Below are 19,811 nucleotides of genomic sequence, written 5' to 3'. Positions count from 1 at the left end.
GCAGTCAGTTTTGTTAACTATCTGTGTGTGTGTGAAATAACATAATTTTGTGAAAAATTGAAAAGTTTTTAACTTTAAAATTTAAGTGTCAAATATTTGGATATCAGTTTAAAAAAAACCACATTCTGTATCTCTCAAGGTTCATCATTGAAGAATATTGGAGAGGCCAAACGTAAAGTGTTTCAAGACTCACCTAAAAGGAGATCAAGATCCAGAAGTAATTGAAATTTGTGTTGTGTGCAAATAGTTCATTATAAGTAGCTATTGAGTGTATTTTTTTATGTAATCGCCCACGTATCATCATCTCTTTATTTTATCTCAGATGTTGTCTTCCTTGACGATAGAATTTTAATGGATCCAAAATTAAATATCTAAACGCTGTAGTGCTGAATTTTGTTCACCTTCCTCAGTGTCATATTGCAAGAAATGTAATTGAAATTGTACCTGTACCAGGTGTTTCTAGTACATATATTGTGTACATTTATAGTTATCTACAGATGAAAACATGTCGATTGAATCGTTTCCCTACCCAAATCCTCTTATCTTAAACTTGGAATGGTGGGATTTGTTTTACTGGCTTTTTGTAAGTAGCAGGTTCTCCTGGAGCCACTTCAGTCTGCTTTATGAAATCAGAGTCCTAGTTTTTTTAGATAGGAACATTAATTTGAAAATTATTCATATTTTCAAGTTACTATATTTTTAATATTTACAACTATTTGTTCCCACTGGAATGAAATACTTGTAGCTGTAGGGCAATTTTCAGTTTACGTATTTGTGCCCCTGGAGCTTGCAGTCTTTGAAATAATACTCTGTAGCTTCATAAACTAGAGAGTACTGGAGAGTGTAATGATTGTCATTTCATCCGGATGAGCCAGTGTATTTCTTAAACCTTCATCTATCTTTTTGTGATAGAGCAAGTGTACACAATTGCTGAACCTAGGGAAAGAATATATAGGTTAGTCAGTGACCTTTTGTTATTTAGCTAGCTGCTTTTGAACTTCATAGTGAATATAGATGTGTGAATAAGTCCGTTTTTGGTTTAAAATGACCAAAGTGAATCCGTTCCTAAGAATTTTGGTTCACAAAGGAAGGGGATCATATGGTCTCCTGTAAAACGTAAGTAAGCTTATTGGAAAGAATCTAGAATTGCTATGCCAGAGAGAGAGAGAGAATTAATCTGTACAGTTGGTGATAGCTTGTTTTTTTCCAGAAGCCCCTTAAGCTTCCAGGGCCTTCACCACTATCAACTGGAGAACTCCTGGCAGAGATGTAAAAATTAGATTCATTATGAGACGTTATTAGAAAGTGGCAGAAGAGTTAAAACCACTTGCAGTCTGACAATATGAGACAAACGTTGGGCAGTAATACTCAGATCTAGTGCTTATGTAGGCAGACTTGCCTTTCTAAGATGACAATTAAGCAGTTGATTTGGATGTGTTTATAGCTTGCCTTCAGCAACAGAAACCAGACCTTAGGCATTAAGAGGTCGACAAACTGTGTTAATGTTTAACCATGTTTAGAAATAATGACTGAAAGAAAAGTAACTTAAATAATAACTAGATCAGTTCAAAATAATTTGAAAGCGGGTTTTAGATTATTTTTCATGTAAGTTTCCCCCATCCCCCATCCCAAGGTAACTTACATGGAAATAAAAGAAACCAAAAAAAGAGGACAAAGGAACCTACAGAAGATTTTGAAGTTCAGGAGGCACCTAGGAAAAGACTCAGGATGGATAAACAGAATAATCGGAAGGTAATTATGTTGTTGGTTTGTTTGGGTGGATTTATAGCAGCACCAATCACATTGCTGTAGTTAAGTTTGTCAGCATTTCCATTTTCAGGACTAAAAAAGTAATGTCTTTGTATCAAATTAAACTGTTGTAAATATTCAGAGAAACGTGAGCTTACTGCCATGGGTTTTCTTCTTTGGTTTCAAGCAAGGAGATGTGAAGTTGCTTTTGCTACTTAGACTGTGGTGAAAATGTGTGCTGAGAAAATCTGTTTCCCAAAGGAATATGCAGAGACATGACATCTCAGTATTGCCAAGCCTTATAGTACTTTTCCTTTCCCCGCGAATCAGATTTCAGGCCTGCATACAAGAATGTGTACAAGAATCTTTAATGTGTTAGTGATACTTCTTTTAGACAAAAGTTGGGGAAGAGAGAAATGCAAGTTAAGCAGAATAGGAAAACTTATTTTCAAGAACTGGATAGAATCCTACAGTACATTTTAGTGACATCTTGTCTAATTGCATAAGGTAGGCAACAGTGATAAAAACAGCATCTTTATCAGGCAGATTACAGGCTACTTTTCAGTTTAACTTGCTTGTGACAATTTTCCTTACATAGGTCACTAAAATTATGTATGTAAGTGTCAGCCCAAATCCTGTAGATGCTCCAGGACAGGTTTATTTAGTTGTGATTTCAGACCAGTGAATTTCTTGGGTTTTACTTCTGTGAAGAGTTTAGCTCATAGATGTTTTCAGATGTGTTACTAGAGTACCATACTGTGGTGTGGGTATTGCAGACCTTGCCAGAGGACTTCAGTGTCACAGTGGTTAAATGAAGCAAACTAATATATGGAAAGATGATAGATTTATTTTTGAATGAATTCTGGAGGTCACATTTAGAGATGTCAGTCTCGTAGGCTTGTTATTTCATCCAGACAACTGATTAAAGCTCATTGTAGACAGTAAGTAGAATTTCAGATAACCAGACTTAAGTAACTTATTAGTAAGGAACAAAGATAGTTCTTAGAGAAGTTTTGTTACCTTTACAGAAAAGAGGGACAAAAGTGTTTTTACACTTTCTGCTCTGAGAGTCCAGTGATCAAGTATCCATTTTATATTCCAAGAGATTTTTAGAAACTTCACAGATTTGTCTCATTGATTTGAATTACTATAATGCACTGGATACAGGGAAATAATTAAGTTTATTTATTGAAATTAACCCTTGTTACAACGTCCCTGTTTTGAATGAAATAAAAGTTTCTTCTTTATAGTCTGATCAGTTTTAGTTTGCAACAACTGGCCTAGACCATCTCAAGTAGAATGAAGGGTGTTTACAGGGTAGCACACAAAGAGGAAGTCCTGATATCTTTGATACCATGATGCAGGTGCGCCTATTAACAGGAAGTAAATAAAATAATTGAGATAAATGATAAGCACCACGAATAATACCGGCTTAGGTAACATGCTACATCCATTTGGAAAGTGGTGTCCTTTGTTTAATTAATCAGAATTAATTGCAGGGAGTCTGGTGTGCAATTTGGAAACTTTAAATGCATAAGGCTTTAATTTCTGTGCTTCTGCCCTCAGAAGGATCAGTTATTGTAGAATGGCTGCTTTCTGCTTTTATCTATTTTTTTCACTGGATAATCTTTTAGTCATCTTCCTGCCTCCACCAGCCCAGGGTCCTGGCTGTATGTGCTGCTGCTTAGTAGAAAATATAGTGAATGGCAGCAACAGTGTCTACACAGTGACTCAAAAAACCAAACGCTAGCTGTACACTACATCCCTCTATTCCCAGATTGCGTGTAGACTTATGGTACAATGTTTTGGGATAGGTGAAGGTGTAATGATCTTTCATGAGCTCTTGCTGTGCATTACCCTTTTCTTTCTGTCCCCAAATACTCTTACTTAGAGAATCTGAGTGTTGTATCACAAGTGACTAAATTATATGACAGTTTTGAAAAAGACTTTTCATTCATTGATGCTTTCATGATGTATGTAAAATGCACATTAATGGAGGGGATTCTGTAAATCCTGCTTTAAAATGCGTGAATTAGCCTGCACATATTTATTCACTGTACACAGCAGCATCAGTGGCAGGATGCCTTAGTCTATTTAGTACAAGTGTAGTGCAGCACCGTTGTAATACAGTCTCACCTTCTCAGTACCTTCTCACCTGGACGTCTTTTATAAAGCAGTCAGATAAAGAATATATGAAAAAGTACCTAAAATTTGTTCTGTGGAGTTTTTTTCTTATTGCTCATTTGAGCATTTTTATAGTGTTGAGCATTCTTGGCTACAGTTTTATGGTCTTCCTATTTGAATGATTTTGTAAGATACAAAGAAAACAACAGTGATATCCTGTAAGGAACAGTGTCTGATTTTGACACAGCTTTGACAACAGTTTCCCCAGTTTTTGGCCTAAACTTTTAATGATAAATTCTCAACCTGGAGCAATTTTATTCATTCTAAATGCTCCCTTGATAAGAGTGTTTATATTTTGGAAATGCTGGAACAATCTTAACCATAGTAATTTTTAAAATGGCTCTGCTGCAAGTTGTGGAGTTGAAAGCAAGCCATTGAGACTTAAATTCTGCATTTATTCTCAAATTTACATGGTACTTCTGCAGTTTATCCTTAATAATTAAAGGTTTTAATTTGATCAGTTCAGACCAAGATAGTAAGGGTAATTTACATGTCTTGTTTTCATATAGAACTCCCCTTTCTGAAATGCTGAGTTTGGGATGGATAAGTGGGATGCTGGAATATCGTGTTCTTTAATTTTACTCATTTGTTTATGGGTTTGTACCCTGTTTTTGTACAGGAGCTTTAAAAAAAATTACTTAAAATGGGGCTAGCTTAACGACATTACCATTCAGGTATTTGTAAAGGCACTTTAATAACATAAATCCAGAAGTAATTGCTAGTTCTGTCCAACCACTCATAAATTAGGAGTTTTTTTATTTTTTCTTTTTTTTTTTTTTCCCTTTTTTTTTCTGTTTTTTTTTTGTGACAGAGGGAGACAAGCAATGACAAAACAGCCAAAACAAACTCTACTAAGGTCACAGAAACCTCCTCTTCACTAAAGAACCAGTCAGGTAATGTGGTCAGAAGAAGTTTTAATGTAACTCTTTCAATTAAATAATATAAAAATAAACAGGTTGTCTGAGGCAGTCAGCTAAATTTGCTGATGCAATAACAAGATACAGCCACTGTGCCACAGATTGGGGTGGGGGGTCTGTGCCCTTTTCCTTCACTACCACCATTTTGCAGCATTATACTTGCTTGAAATTGTGTATTGCTGATTTAGAGCAGCAGTTCACAGGATCACCATTTGATGGCACCAAATTAAAGCTATTTCCCTGTGATCTTGTAGAGCAGTGATACAAATCCTACTGCTCTAATTTGTTCTTCCTTTGCCCAATAAAACAAGATCAGTGACCATCTCTGCAATCAGTTACTATGTAATTTTAGACCTTTTAAATGATGCTTTATGGGAAGCAGTGTGGCGCATGAGAGGGAATTCTAAATCACCTTGTACCAAAAACCAAAAATCAGATGTTCAAGTTTAAGATAACATCTGTAAGAGCATGTCTCTATAGATATTATAATGAAATCCCAAAGATGAATAAGCTTCCAAAACTTATGCGCAACATAGAGGTGGTGATACGTCTGGTACCTTGTCCCTGTATATAAGCTTTCTCTTAATGAACGATTAGTGGTACACAGATTGTGATGAGATAACAGACCTTCTAGTGCTTACTTGCGGACATGCCTGTAACCTCTGCTTTGAAGAGGTCATAAGTCACAAGATGTTTTGCTTTTAATAGGCATAAGTGCTTGGGGAAAACATTTTCTAGCCATCTGTAGTATATATTTGCTTAATACAAACCTCTTTGTTTTTAAAATCAAGCAAGAACATGTGGTTTCAGAAACTACTTGTTCTCTCAGCCTTACATACTTGCCCAGAAGACCTACGTAAATCATTCCTTCTTTTATTGGAAGGAATATTTCAAATGGCTTCAGGGAGATAACGTTTTAAAGTTCCAAACTTCACTTTGTAAACCAAAATTATTTTACAGCAACGAAAAATCTGTCTGATGCATGTAAACCTCTGAAGAAGCGAAATCGAGCTTCAGCAGCAGAATCTTCAACTCTTGCTTTTAGCAAAAGTTCATCTCCTTCAGCTTCCTTAACTGAGAATGAGGTAAAAAAAAAATGGTGTTTGCACACAGCCATTTAATTACAGAAATTTTCAGGTGTGAATCTCTTTGTTTAAAAGCAAAAAAAAACAAACAAAGGCGAATTCTCTAACGTTGGTGCTCTAGACAAGTTACAGTTCTGGCCTCTGTGAAACCTGTTAACGTGTGCATTGCAAATTCATTTATTGTAACAAGAACGTCTGATTTGGGGACGTCAAAATATTATTGTGGTTTTTAATGTATTTACCAACAAAGTTTTAGAATTGTAACCTTCTGTTAGAGGCAAAGTAAAATGCCAGTGTGTTCTGTATTTTCTTCTACAGACTTTATGTAAGCGTACTACATTAGTTACATTATGTAACTCAATATTGTCATGTTGCCATAGCTTTTATATTGAAGCAAGTTTCCTAATCCTCCAATCTAGAACTGGACAGTTTTCTGAGCAGAGCCCCTTTAAGTTCAGATTAGTTTTCAGGCTGTTTAAGTGCTATTTCTCTGTGATGCAAATAGCTTCATCATCAGTAGAGTTAAGCAGGCAGTGAAGAATGTATCTTTTTGATACTTACTAATCATAGTCTTAGTTCTGCATATTTGGAATTGCAATTCTTTTCAACTGACATACAATAAATGAAGTGTATGTACCAGAAGTGTTACTCATACAATCCATTAAACCGTTCCCCGAGTTATCTACACTATTAAAACAAATCAGCCAAAGAGTAGCAGCATAAGGGTCAAGTTTGCATGCTGTGTTGCAGGTGGATTCAGAAATGTAGTTGATAGGATTTATTAAAATATCATGGACAAACACCTTCAAGAAGTTTGTATTACAGAAGTTGTAGAGAAAATACTTGCCTGCTACTGAGGGAGTAGGGCTTCCAAATATCCTAGAGACTCTTTAGTCTCCCCAAACAAAAAGCATGAGGCGCTTAGACATTATAATGAATGCAGTTAAAATATTTAGACTATGTTCATAAATGGTTTACCTTTGGGGGGTGGGGAAGGTTGCATGTTAATGGCTGTTTATCTAACTGTAACTTGAAAAGACCTTTTATAAAAAAAAAAAAAACAAATCCAAAAAACTTCACATTCTCCCTCCTGTACCCCAATAAAATAAACTAATGAAGTCCCACCAGAAAAAAAATGTCCAGGGCAGTGGTCAAGAAAAGTAATACTTCTCATTTTGTTCTTGAAATTGAGAAACTCCCAGTTATTGTCATAACACTTTCTTCTGTTTTGACTTTACTGTCGGGACTTGCAATCTAAGCTGTTTGTATTTGGGACCAGCTATTAAGCCAGACCCATTTAAGGATCATACTATATTTTTCATTCCAAATATGCATCTCTAAATTTTATAATCTCTAGAGAAAGATCTTTCTATTTCTGTTTATAGAATTATTAAAAAGAAAATAGAAAAAAGAATGAAGCATACAGAAATCTTTCTCTATAAAAGTCTCATTTTTGTAGGATTTTGGGTTGTGTCTTAACAGTTCAGGTGTAAAAACTGAAATGATTATTTAGGTTGAGATGAAAAACTTAAAACTTTGCTCTTAATTTACTCAGCTACAGCTGAACAGCAAAAAGTGTGAGAAAAATTAGCGTCATACAGTGCTCATAAGACAGATACACGGATCAGAAAGTGAATTCACGTATTCCTAGTGTTTCAAAACAATTGAATCATAGAATCATAGAATGGCCTGGGTTGAAAAGGACATCAAAGATCATCTATTTTCAACCTGCCTGCAGTCAACATCACAGAAATGTACTATTAAAAAAACAAGCAGAGACTTGAGGGAAACTGGGTAGGTTGAGGAGTAGATAACAGTGGGCTGGATCCTTAAATGGTTTAAAGCTGCACTGACGTGAAGTTTTACCAGCTAAGGGTTGGACCCAATTTGTTTCCTATGACGATAGATATATTTTGCCTTTAAATAAATATTAAAAAAATAAATAAGTGACAGGCATGTGTTTCTGAACTTACTATCTTCTACAAAACAAGGAGAGATATAAACCTTGGATGTTGTGGGTGGCTTTAAGAACCTTTTCCCTGTTTAAATTGTCATTAAGCACTTGTCTACACAGCTCAATACATGTATGTCCTTAGTGTGGTCATCCAAAGAGAAACCTTCTTCAGGAAGACAAGGGAAAGAGTTTTAAAAAATAAACACAGTCATGCAGTGCTGAAAGCCTTGCTCCGCTAATTGAATAGGGTGTAATTCTTTTCAACATTAAATACATTTGCTGACAAGCTTTTATATTTGTGTTCACTATTACACTTCTAAGTGTTTACTTAAATGATCTTCTAACAAAGATGACAAAAGTATACTGCATATTCCACAAGCACATACACCTTCACAAGCAATATTAAGTGGATTCTGGCTATTTGGGATTTTATTTTTTTCTTTATTTTCCCCTGCACTACCTGTGGACAGTTTGTTCTAGAAGGGAACCTACATATAAATGTTATTTGTTAAGGTCTGCTAGTTGCAAACCTCTTTAAATGTCACTTATTGCAACTAAAGTTTAGTAGAAGTGTGTTCAGTAAAGAGGGGTGTGCACAGTTGTATTTTTTCTTCTCTGAAAGATCATCTTATTTTGACTATTTACAAAGATTTTGGATGGTTTTTATTGTTATTTGGGGCATTTTTTTAATGGGAATACTTGAAATAACGCAAAACGAATGGAAGCCCAAATTATTAATCCATAAGACATTTTAGGTGTCTAATTTAGAAGTGAGAGAGAGCCATGGAGTGGGCTTCTTCCTTATAAAGAAGACTTAACATACCACAGGGTAAAAGGTAGGCCTTTGCTCCTTTGAGAAAATTAGGGTTTTGGTTATTTTACCATGATGGACAGGACCAGTAGGGATTTTCTCTAAGTCACTGGGCAAGAAAATAGCATTGCCTTTATTTTTATTTGATATTTATACATGAATGAGTAAATGTCATACCTGCATTTAATCTTGGGGGAAGAAAAATACTTAATTTTACTTCTAGGCACTTGGCATCAACAGTAGTTTCCTTGAAATCTATTTTGTAACGAGCAGCTTTGGGGCATAGTGTGAGAACATTAATCAACACTTCCAGGTCTACAAAAGTTCAGAGTAGTGCTTTACTGCTGCTATAAGATTTGATGTTACCATCCAGAACCTCGTATTTTTGAGAAGAGATGCAAGTGCTGTCTTTTACCTTTTCCTTCTACCCTTCAATAATGTAGTAGGTGCCAGTAGAGTGTAACCAGTATTTTTTAATAAATAAAAAAGGCTTTGCATTACCATTGTTGTTGGATTATTAGTACATTTTGTGTGCTTGCACAAGACATACCTGTTCTAGCTTTTCAATCAATTTTTGTCACTATTGGCTGGCTTCATTAAATTGAATGGGTTTGTTCACAGTAGATAAATGTCATAGTACCCTGTAGGGTCTAGGAGCTACCTCTGAACTTGGTCAGAGAATCATAATACCTTTAAAGAGGACAAAATAAAGAACATGTAATACTCTAAATTCTTAGCTAGTTTGTCATTCATCATACCCTTATGAAGTAGGAGCTGACCAGCAGATGGCAGTTGAAAGAAGCCTGTGAAAGATCTTGAAAGTGATGTTTTTAATGCAAGTTCTGTATCTTCCCTAGAGTGAATTCTTTGTATAATATCCAGTGTCAAAACATGCTCAGCTGGTGCTTGTAGCTCCAACTTCTTGTATTTCCAATGCCTAATAATGTAAGACAGTAGCCTTCAGTTTTGCTTTTTTTGTGCTTATTAAACAGTACTTTTTTTTTTAATTACTAATTTGAGGCAGATTTCTTTTATCTGCGTTTTTTGGTTTTTGTTTAATGGGTATTAGTATCTATACAGAATGGAAAGAATACATACAGAACTTAAAAGGTAAGCTGTTTGAACCAGAAGGCAGTCATGAGACATGTACAACTTGCAACTAAGTACGCCAGCTCCATTTATCAACCCTGGAGTCTAGTTGTCCTACGTTATACAACTAAAATACTCTAGGCATGCTTACTAAAGGTGAAAATAACTGCCTTTGTGATCCTAAGAACAGAAAGGAAGAAGGAAATTCGCATTATTTTAAAGAAGCTACTGTCCTGAAGAAAAGATAGTTGAAGATATCCTAGCAGGTTGTTTTAAAAACGTGTATCGATGTGTTTCTGGCATTTTATTCCTAGCTTCCTTCAGTGATAATTTTTTTGTCAAAATAAGGCTTAAGAATAACATAAGGTTTAGTTTCTCTTTACATCCTTTGTGACCCAGCAGACAGTTGTTTCCTGTTTGTTTCTGTATGCCTATAGATTTCTCTTCCCTGTTTCAAAGCACCAATAAGCAGTCAGGGGTATTGTTTTGTGGAACACTGCAAGTAATTGGACTTCTTTCATGCTAAACCTCTGCCAAAGCCTCTAACAGTTGAAATGACTTGCGTTGCCTACCAGGCCATACTGCTTTGTTACGATGCTTTCACTTTCATGTGGAAAAAAAAAAGAAGTTCTAGGTTTGAATCTTGTTTTTTGGCAGCACATTTTGTGTAGAAAATCAAGTTTCTTATGTAATTACTCTCAGCTTGTGTATTATTTAGGCTTCAGAGTGCAGAGAATCTGTTTACTGAATGTTTATCTCATGTAGGTTTTTATTCCACATCTCGTACCAAAGTATCATGGGTGTCTATAGGCAATTTTATAATGTTTTAAAATGTTCTCAAAATTCTAATTAACTTTCCAGGCAAATTCAGAAATGCATAATATCCTTACCTGAAACGTCTAACTACTGCTAATAATAAAAATGAAACTTGTCCCAGGCCGTCTTTTTGCTATGATAGTACTGTGTACACTTGTGGCACCGCATACTTAAGAATTTATCTAGTCTAGCAGTATGGGCCAAAATACCATTCTTCAGTTCAGGAATTCTTATACTGAAATAAAGGAAATGTTAACTGTAACTCAATTGGCTCTGTCAGTTTTTCTGTCTGCGTGTGGGTGCACAATAGATTGTCTTTCAAATACAGTCTGATTTATCTGCATGTTGTTAATATACTTCTATATTTTTTGTGCTTAGATTTAAAGGAAAAAATCAACTACACAACTAGTCGTTAAGACTTTTGTTAAGAAGAAAAGGCAGTTGGTAAATCTCTGTGGAAGGACTAACAAGTTTCCTTATCAGAAGATCCATACTCCAGTCTTCCAATAGGAAGCTCTTAGCCGGACTAGTCCACTTCCTCCTGGCTGATTGTGGTATGGACATCACTGACACTGAAGTCGCTGAGCTTGTAGCAGTGTCCTTAGTTTTAAGAACAGTGGAGCTTAATAGCCAACAGTGTTCAGAATTCATGGAAACATGATCTAAAATGCTTACAAGAAGATGCAAAATAGCTGCTAGAGATAGTGGGTGACCTAAAAGCAGTGGGTTACTTTATTTTTGTGGATTCTGATGAACCTGCAGCAGAGGTGACTTGCTTCTGCCATGCTCTTTTCATTTTCTATACCCCTAGCTTTAAAGGTAGTCTACATTGTGGATTTTGTTTCCATTTTATGTTCTACAGCTGGGATGATAAAACAAAAGATTTTTGAGTCAAACGAAGGGCGGCCAGAGGGTTAACTTTCCTGTCTGAAAGTATTTGCCCTTTAGTTGATTTTCTAACTGATTAAGCACAACGTGACAGAAGAGCAACCTGATCTTAGTATGACTGAGACCACAGCTTGTATTCTTAATGTGTGCTGTTTAACAAGAACATTTGAGTAATACAAGAACTGCTTTCGTAAGACCGAATGTGTTGATAAAGTAAAGTAGGTGCTCTGAGGAAGAGGATGTGCATTTGAATGAAAATTGCACTTTGGTAGCTAGAAAAATCTGAGGGGGTTTGCAACTGGTGGAGCGATGACTTATTGGAGCCCATTCCTGTGTGTGTACCATGGATGCTTAAATGCTAGCAACTTTCTCACTTCAATTTCCAATTTCATTTTGAATCTTCATATGCTGGGCAGGGGAACAGTGTGTGAATTGGCTCCAGGAAATGTGAATTCCTGGTGAAGCCAATAAGCACTGAAGTGTACTTGAAGCTTTTACATTTTGCAATTGCTAATGTAGAGTGGATAGTATTTTGAAGGCCTTACGTTTCATGGGGTGTGTGCTTTTGCCTCAGCAAATATTGATGTTCTCATCCTTTAAAGACAGGGAAGGCAAAAAGTCACCACCTACACTCTTTTCCCCTCCCCTAAGATAACACGAGCCAGCAAAATGGTTTTTAGTTATCAGCTTTTAAAAACGGAGACTTAATCCTAAAGTTAAAACAAGAAGCACACTTAATGGCCACATCAACAGCTGGTTGAGAGTCAGCCGTGAAGGTCAGAACAGTTAAATTTATGTTCATCCTCTGGCAACTTTTTTTTCCCTTTGAATTCTTAGGCTGCAGAGTGGATGAGTGCAGCCATTTGTTTTCAGGTCTGGTATTTCTGAACATCTTTTTTCCTTGAAATTAGGATGGAGTAGTTTTGCTGGCACTGATGTTTGCTGTTTGATTTGGGAGCTGTCAGGAAGGATGTGGAAAATTGTTAATGTAGTAGAAAGTTTTGAATGGGAAAGAAAGAATGGGTGGGTGGAGTAAATATCCACAAAGCATTTCACTTCATTCTCACTCAGTTCTTTGAAACTCAGGATCATTTGACTTCTTAAATTCCACGTCATCCTTTCTTGTATTATACTCTCAGTTGGCATCCAGTCATCCAATATGTGTCAATACCACATTATATATGTGTGTGTATGTGTTTGTGTGCGTTTTAAACGCACGACATTTCAACCATCCAGATGTGGAACTAGGAACTAACGGTGCCACTTGCAGAGTTCATCCACATCATTCTGGCAGTCTGCGAGCTGAGCGTACATGCCAACCTTCATGTCATTTAACAAAAGCAGAGTACAGAGGGAATAAGGAATTGGCTCACATTTCCGCTGAAATTTGTGGCTGAATCTCGAATCGGGAATCTGGTTGCAAAGAATGCTTTAAAAGTTGTTGTGGAGTTGAGCTTAACGTTTAGATGTACTGAATGATGTAAGAGTGAAAGATGTCTCCGTACGTTCGTGCTTTATCCTTTCACTGCTGAATGCTTTGGTTGATGGTGCAGTGAGTTGAAACTCTCAGTGGTGTAATGGAGGGAAGCATTACAAGAAAAACATTTTAAAAGTGATTTTCACATTATGCTTCTGTTGAGTCCTTTTCCTGCCCTCTTCTCACGTATCTTTCTAGACGGCTTCAATTAAAAAGACAAAATTAAGAATATAAACATACAAAATCATGTTGTATACATTGCTGACTCAATTTACTTCCTTTCCGTACTCCTAATGTAGTATTTTAAATGTAAATACACACACATTTCTCCCCCCTTACTTAGCCTGCCCAACAGCCTCCATCAAAAATGAATTGTTACTTACTCAGCATAACATCGAGAAGGAAAGTACGTTGTTCTACAGTCTGTCCCCACATCTCTGTACACAATGAATATCACTTTTGCGCAACCTTTTAGGTGCAGTAATTAAGCAGTAGAAAACCTTATATTTAGCAATTAAACAATCACCCATTGTATTGGTTGCGGGTGTAATCTGCCTTTATACATCCAGTATTGCGGTATGCAAAGCATCTTCATTCAGTGAAGAATTAATGCTGGAGATGGCTTTTATAACCATTCTTCCAGTCTTTCTAAAAGTAGGTCAATGTTTGTCTGAAAGAATCCATTAAATGCTTCTTTTGATTATTGTGAATAGGGAGTTTTAACATATGCAAAAGGTTTGATTCCAAAGAAAATTACAACAACGTTGGAGATGTGAAGTCTTGATGCCCTGATTGTTGTGCCGTCATAGATCTGAATAACTGGTACCCAAATGTTGAAGTACATGAGATGTATGATCAGTGTACATTGAGATCAGTAGACCCAATTCTTAATATTGTGATCTGCTGCCAGCATTTGTGTCTCTCAGTTGCTAAAACGTGGTAAGAATACCATACTAAAATCAAAGAATGTACTGAGATGCCAAAGATTCTATCCCAGTTTGACTCAGTAATGAATATTTTCCCAGTAACGGAGCTGTAAAGAGCATGTTTAAACAGCAAAAAGTTGTTTAAACAAAAAGCAGTCACGTGTCCTTCCATGTTCTCTTTCAGTCTCACATGTGTGAGCAGTGGATAATGTACTTCCAGAAGGAAAGACAGCTGTGGGAATCTGATGGGAATAGGAAGTAAAGCTCCTGATGATTTCAATTAGTCCTGGTTTTCAAGTCAGACTTTTCCCTTTCTCTCCCATCTCTCCTGTGTGCTCGCAGATGCACAGTTTTCAGTAAAAAGACCTGGATTTGAGTTCTCAGATATCAGCTATGGTTGCTCTGTGTTCAACCAGCGCAGTGTTAAAGCCTCTAACAGCGACTATCCTGAAACGGAGTTGTTTTGTAGTTGAAATGAGAGGAGAGCCCGTGTGATGTGCAGAACGTGAAGTGTGCTGGTGTTTGTGAGGATGCTGGTTCCGTGCTGCGACTTTGTTAATTGCTAATGGAAAGCGCCCGTGATTATAGGGCTGGGAGTGATCTCATGGCTGCAACTTGTCAGCCGCGCAGCTGAAGGGAGCAGCTTTGCCTTTCTTCCCCTAAATCTACACTTTCTTACAAGTTTTATTTTGCCTTTATGAAAAATAAGGTGTTACTCAACATGTGCAACAGAATAACATGGCAAACCGGCAACTGCTGTGAATTACTAATTAATAGATTTTGCCACTAATGTAAGCGAGGCTTCCTTTGAACCTTTGCCTAAATATCACAAGAGGTAATTACGTGCAATTTACTTTTCTAGGGAGATTATGTTACAAAAACAAGAGAAGGGCGAGTTCTGGCATGATCACAAGGAAGATTTACGTATGAAAAAAGGAAAAAGACCACAAAAACTTGCATTGGTTTTGGCTGAACGCATATCCGTCGCATCTGTCGCGATGTGACGTATTAGCTGTGTTAACAAACCCCACGAGTGTTAATGTTTAATTTTAGAGGTGGCACTGTTTGACTGTAGAAAGCCATTTCCAGCAGTCTTATAAATCCGCTTCAGCGAGCGTTTTTAATCGGAAGGTATTTTTATTGTGGAACTGTTCCCTGGTGGCTGGCAGCCCTGGCTGTGCTGTCGCAGCATGCTCAGGCTGCAGGCAGTCTCCCCGGCCTTTTCCTGTTCTACGTGCCGTTTTGTTGTAGGTCTTCCAAGAAATGTTTTCGACAGACTGTCCCAGCCTCTCACAAGCCTTCAGGGGACAGGCACACGTTTGGTTTCGTTATATCTCCATCAGCTTTTCCTGGGTAGCCTCGGGGGCTGAGCTCCCTGATTCTGGCTCTCATCACAGGGAGCAGACCCAAAGGATGAGTGTACAGAATAGGGTTATTTGCTGAGGGAGGTGACCAGCAGAAAATGAGATTAAGAGCATGAGTTTAAACTCAGAATTCTGCTCCAGAAAGGCCTTCCTCTCTTACAAGTATAAAAGGGAATCTGCTCACCACACCCTTCATTTGCTCCCTAAAATTAGCTAGCATGAAAACTCACATGTTGATGGTAGTAGCTCTGAGTGTTGGATGGGATGCACCTGTGAGATTGTAGCACCCTGCACAAAGCAATTTAAGTCCAATGCTTAGAGATGTAGTGAGCCTTTAATGTTGCAGCAGTGTGTCCCTGCTTGGCTGCATGGTGCAGTGTTGGTGCTGAGTGGAGGTCTGACCCGTGATGTGCTGAAGGCTCCTGGTGATTGTAAAGCAGAGGTCGTATTTTTCCTGCAAGATACTCTCAGCCTGGTGGCCTTGTAGCTGATTGACTGCAGATATTTTGTTCACGTGATGTGTGTGCATGCTTGAAATCCTTCATGAATTTCTAGGCTGCTGTGAATTGCCAAGTTTTGTCTTGAAATTTGGCAAGAATTTGGGTTTCGTAGCTGTGATGGTAGCACTTGATTCTTGCCAGTGCTGCTTTGGCTCAGTAACCACTGAAGGGCTGTTGCATTAACTCCAAGTAGGGCAGTAAAATTCCAAGTCTGTAAGGAAATGGTTTTCAGTGGTTCATGTACGACTGTGAGTTTTTAGCCCATGTTTAAGAGGTTTATGAAAGGCTTCAGTAGTCCATAGACTTCCATATAGAGGTCTGCATCCTTCATTTGAATAATTACTATTATATAAACTAAGGACACACCAGGAAACTTGTTTTAAAGCAAGCTTTATTCTCCTGTGACTTGGCATATGTCTCCTAAGGTTTGTTCTGTTTCTGTGCCCTGCCTTCAGAGAAGGGAGCCGGGGCAGCAGGGTGCTCTTCTCCAGGGGGCAAATGGTGGGAAAACAATTCTCTAAACCCTTCAGATCTGTGTACAGAAGTTTTAACTTAGGATTTAAGGAGAAGTTTTTCATGCAGGGGAAATACAGGACACCAGTAGCATTAGATCAGTGCACATGACTAATTTTGGCTAGTTCTAACAGGAACGTAATGATGTACTTAGAAAAGGTGAGAGCAGTGCACTGCGTATACTAAGCAGTGTTTCTATGGGAAGAGCTTAAACAGAAACAGTGTTGTGTAAGTTTACTTAAACCTAAGGGAAAACACTTATGGTTTTCTGCTGAACTCCAGTACTACCTTTCTTAATCCACCATTTCCCAGCAAAACCTGCCTACTCCAGGCCATGCACACAGCATGCATCTGCAGTTTGCTGTTTTCCATCTCCTTACAGAGATCAGATATTTCCTGGTCTCTGAACAAAGCAATGGCTTTACATTCTGGTTCTTTTAACCAACCCAAGGATATAAAACCACTCGCTTGTAAAACCATTGGGCAGAATCCAGTTGTAGAAGTATTCGTAGACGAAATGTAGGTAGGAATCACTTCAATAGCTTGCATTTGCACAGAGAAAATGGTTTTGCAATGTGAGTCTTGAAAGTAATCTGGAAAAAAAAGAAGTCAGATGTAACTTAAGAAATAATTTTAGACAGTCAAGGAGAGCAGACATTAAGTGGAGGAATACAGGTTGGCTGGCAGCAACAGTGAGAAGCAATCAGTCAAAGCCATCGTTTCACAGGGATGTTATAAAGAGTAATACTGGCCCTGATGTCTTTGTGTTTTTATCTCTGATTTCTAAATATATCACTGGATATGGGCTGATAGTGAGTGTGCATGTAGCTGTCTGAATTACTCACCGAGCCGGACCATTTTTAATCAAATGTATATTAGTATGGATTCATACAAGATTATATGTATGAAAACAGAAAGCAAATTCTGCATGTAGAGTGGGGATGTTTGTGTCCTGGCAAACAGCTCTTGGCAAAATGATCTCTTGAGCACTGGGTTTCAATGCTGTATTGAAAAGGTTTAGGCAGGTCCTTAGGCAGTGGAACAGAGGCAGCGCAGAGAAGTCAGAGGCTCATTGGCTTTGAATGTTGTACTTGGAGACTTGGGGAACACTGTCTCCAGTCAGAGAAAACTCAACCAAAATTCTCCTGAGGCTGGGGGAAAAAAACTATAGTGAGAAATTTAGACTGTGTTCTGGCTTACCAGAAAGGACTGAAATGAGTTTAATTGCAATGTACTTCCACAGCAGAAAAAAATCCAAAGGGCTTTTGATGTAAGTGAAATACCTGAAGAAAGCATCATCAGCTGTGGGTAACAGTTAGACAGCCTTTGAAAGAACCTGAGGCATTATTTGTGATGATGTGTGTAAATAACCATTAGAACAAGTATCAAGAGAAGCGACAGGTTTGTTTTGCAGTTGCGAATCGTGATGCTCTCCTAGAGAATGTCTGTAGCCATAACAATTAGAAGAATTCAGACAGTTCAGACTGCGGGCAGCAATAGGAAGTTCTGCATTAGGACACGTGGCTCATGTGTGCATCCCATCCCTGAATTCTGTTGGACTGAAAACAGCGCGGTGTTTTCTCATTAAATGTTAGGATTTTTATCCTCGAAGTAAATCATGAAAATGTTTTTTAGAAGTCTTCTAACTTTAACGCTTTTGGTGAGACTTTTAATGTAAGATCTATGCATGACAAGGTCATCTTTCGGAGTGTTTTGAATTCATTGTTAACTGTGACATTCCTTACACATAGTTTTTCTCTCTTCTGTATAACGTTGCTACTCTCTTGAAGAATATTGGAGCCAGAGACTCTGGGGTGAAGATTGAAGTTTTACGGAGTTTCCTTTTAAACACATTGTTAATACCATGTAAAGCATGTATTCAAGCTTTAATGGTGGGTTCTTATGATGTCCCTGTGTTATTGGCTTGGCACTGGCTAAGTGGGTTATAGGACTGAGTACAAATAAAATGCCATATCACAAAGTCCCGGTGTTTTGTTTTGGCAGTCGTTGAGTTTGTGAAAATAGCTGTTATATTGATGAGACTTCCACAGGTGTGTACCCTGAATTTAATCAAACTTCCTTTTTAAAGGTGGGGAAACAAAACCAAAAGAACTTACCTCAATCTGTTAGCCTGAATTGCCGTCTGTTTGCTTCCTTCAGTTGACGTTCTGAACAGAACTCACGTACGTGGCTGCTTTCTCTAACGTGTGTGTTTAATCTTCAGATCTTCGATGGTCCAGGAGATGAGCGCTCAGAGTCTCCCTATGAAAGTGCTGATGAAACTCAGACCGAAGTGTCTATATCATCCAAAAAATCTGAGCGAGGAACGGGAACCAAAAAAGAATATGTGTGTCAGGTGAGAGCCAGCAGCTGGGCAGGGAGCTGCGTTTTATGAGCTATCCCAGAAAAGGTATCTTTATAATGGGAAATGACAATATTAGAGCGAAAACGGGTTTATGGTGCCTGTCGCATGGAGGAGACGTTAGTGAACAGGTCCCTGTATCAGTAAATGGAATCCTTCCTATTTATTTTTTATTCTTGATCTAAAATATGTGACTTAGCTTTTCTGACATAGCTTCCAGATCAGTAAAATAAATGTGTTTTGTACCTTAAGGACAGCACGTGAAGTTTGCCAGGTCACTGAGTTAAATGACAGAGAACTGCTTGCTTGTCTGCTAATACAGAGAAGGAAATCTGACATGGTTGTGTGCACAGCAGAGGTGGCTGCACTGCACTTACAGCACGCTCACTGCCAGCAGAACACTTCTGGAACTATGCTTACAGAGTCCTTGGCTTATGGAAGGGTAATACGATAGCTCTGGGCAGATTAAAGTTCTTTCCAGCAGACTGGAAAAGCAGTTATATTTCCATTTCTTCCTGTGCATAATGTTGATGAGGTTATATCTGTCTTTAAATGTCATCTAATCACTTTTATTCTGCCAGCACTGTTGTTAAGTTCATTTTTAGTTTTTTGTCGCTGCTAACAGCCTGGATATAGAAGTATCATTGTATCTCCTCGGTTAATTTCCTTTTGCCAAAGAAAAGGAAAGTAAGGTTTCTTATAAAATCTTCTCAGATTTCTCAGTTTGCTCAGGGAAGAAATTCCTGATGTTGTTTTCTTTTTTTCTGGGCATGTTCTCATGTACCATGTTTCTGTCAGTGGTATTTCTCAGTTTAATGACTGGCATTTGTTGCAACAGGAAGCAAGGGCACGTGAAGATACAGTGTTGCCTTTCACTTGTTAAGTTTGCTTTCGACCATGAGAAAAGAGATTTTGAGGAGCAGTTTATGGAAAGGAATAGTGAATACTATTTGTTCTGCATATGAACTTTTCTTTAACATTCAATGCCTTTGTGTTGTAAAAGCTATGTGAAAAAACAGGTGATCTCCTGCTGTGTGAAGGACTTTGCTATCGAGCTTTTCACGTGAGCTGCCTTGGGCTCTCTGGAAGACCAGCAGGAAAATTCGTTTGTAGTGAATGTACATCAGGCAAGTTTGTCCCTTTCTATTAAACTTTAAAAAGAAAAGGTGTCATTTT

The 19,811-nt window shown here is 37.7% G+C and overlaps 1 protein-coding gene and 1 long non-coding RNA gene across 9 annotated transcripts in view; one reads left to right on the top strand and one right to left on the bottom strand.

Moving 5' to 3' along the window:
• NSD2 (nuclear receptor binding SET domain protein 2) overlaps positions 1-19,811 on the top strand; it is a 93,956-nt gene that overhangs the window by 61,554 nt on the left and 12,591 nt on the right. For 6 of the 8 annotated variants that reach the window (XM_015862556.2, XM_015862560.2, XM_015862553.2 and 3 more), the window contains 6 exons: positions 140-217; positions 1,634-1,752; positions 4,745-4,826; positions 5,811-5,935; positions 18,498-18,629; positions 19,639-19,762. In XM_015862556.2, coding sequence (XP_015718042.1) covers positions 140-217; positions 1,634-1,752; positions 4,745-4,826; positions 5,811-5,935; positions 18,498-18,629; positions 19,639-19,762 — 660 coding nt within the window. The remainder of the gene's footprint in view (positions 1-139; positions 218-1,633; positions 1,753-4,744; positions 4,827-5,810; positions 5,936-18,497; positions 18,630-19,638; positions 19,763-19,811) is intronic. The other 2 variants (XM_015862561.2, XM_032444255.1) reach the window with 2 other exon arrangements.
• LOC116653350 lies at positions 8,327-18,498 on the bottom strand. Its single transcript, XR_004306971.1, has 2 exons — positions 18,391-18,498; positions 8,327-16,866 (listed from the first exon to the last, which is right to left on the bottom strand). It is a non-coding gene; the product is annotated as an uncharacterized LOC116653350 (long non-coding RNA).

This window comes from Coturnix japonica, chromosome 4 (genome assembly GCF_001577835.2).
Source record: "Coturnix japonica isolate 7356 chromosome 4, Coturnix japonica 2.1, whole genome shotgun sequence".
Classification (NCBI taxonomy): domain Eukaryota; kingdom Metazoa; phylum Chordata; class Aves; order Galliformes; family Phasianidae; genus Coturnix; species Coturnix japonica.
Note: the sequence above shows the minus strand (reverse complement) of the source record. Positions and strands in the feature narration are given on the sequence as shown.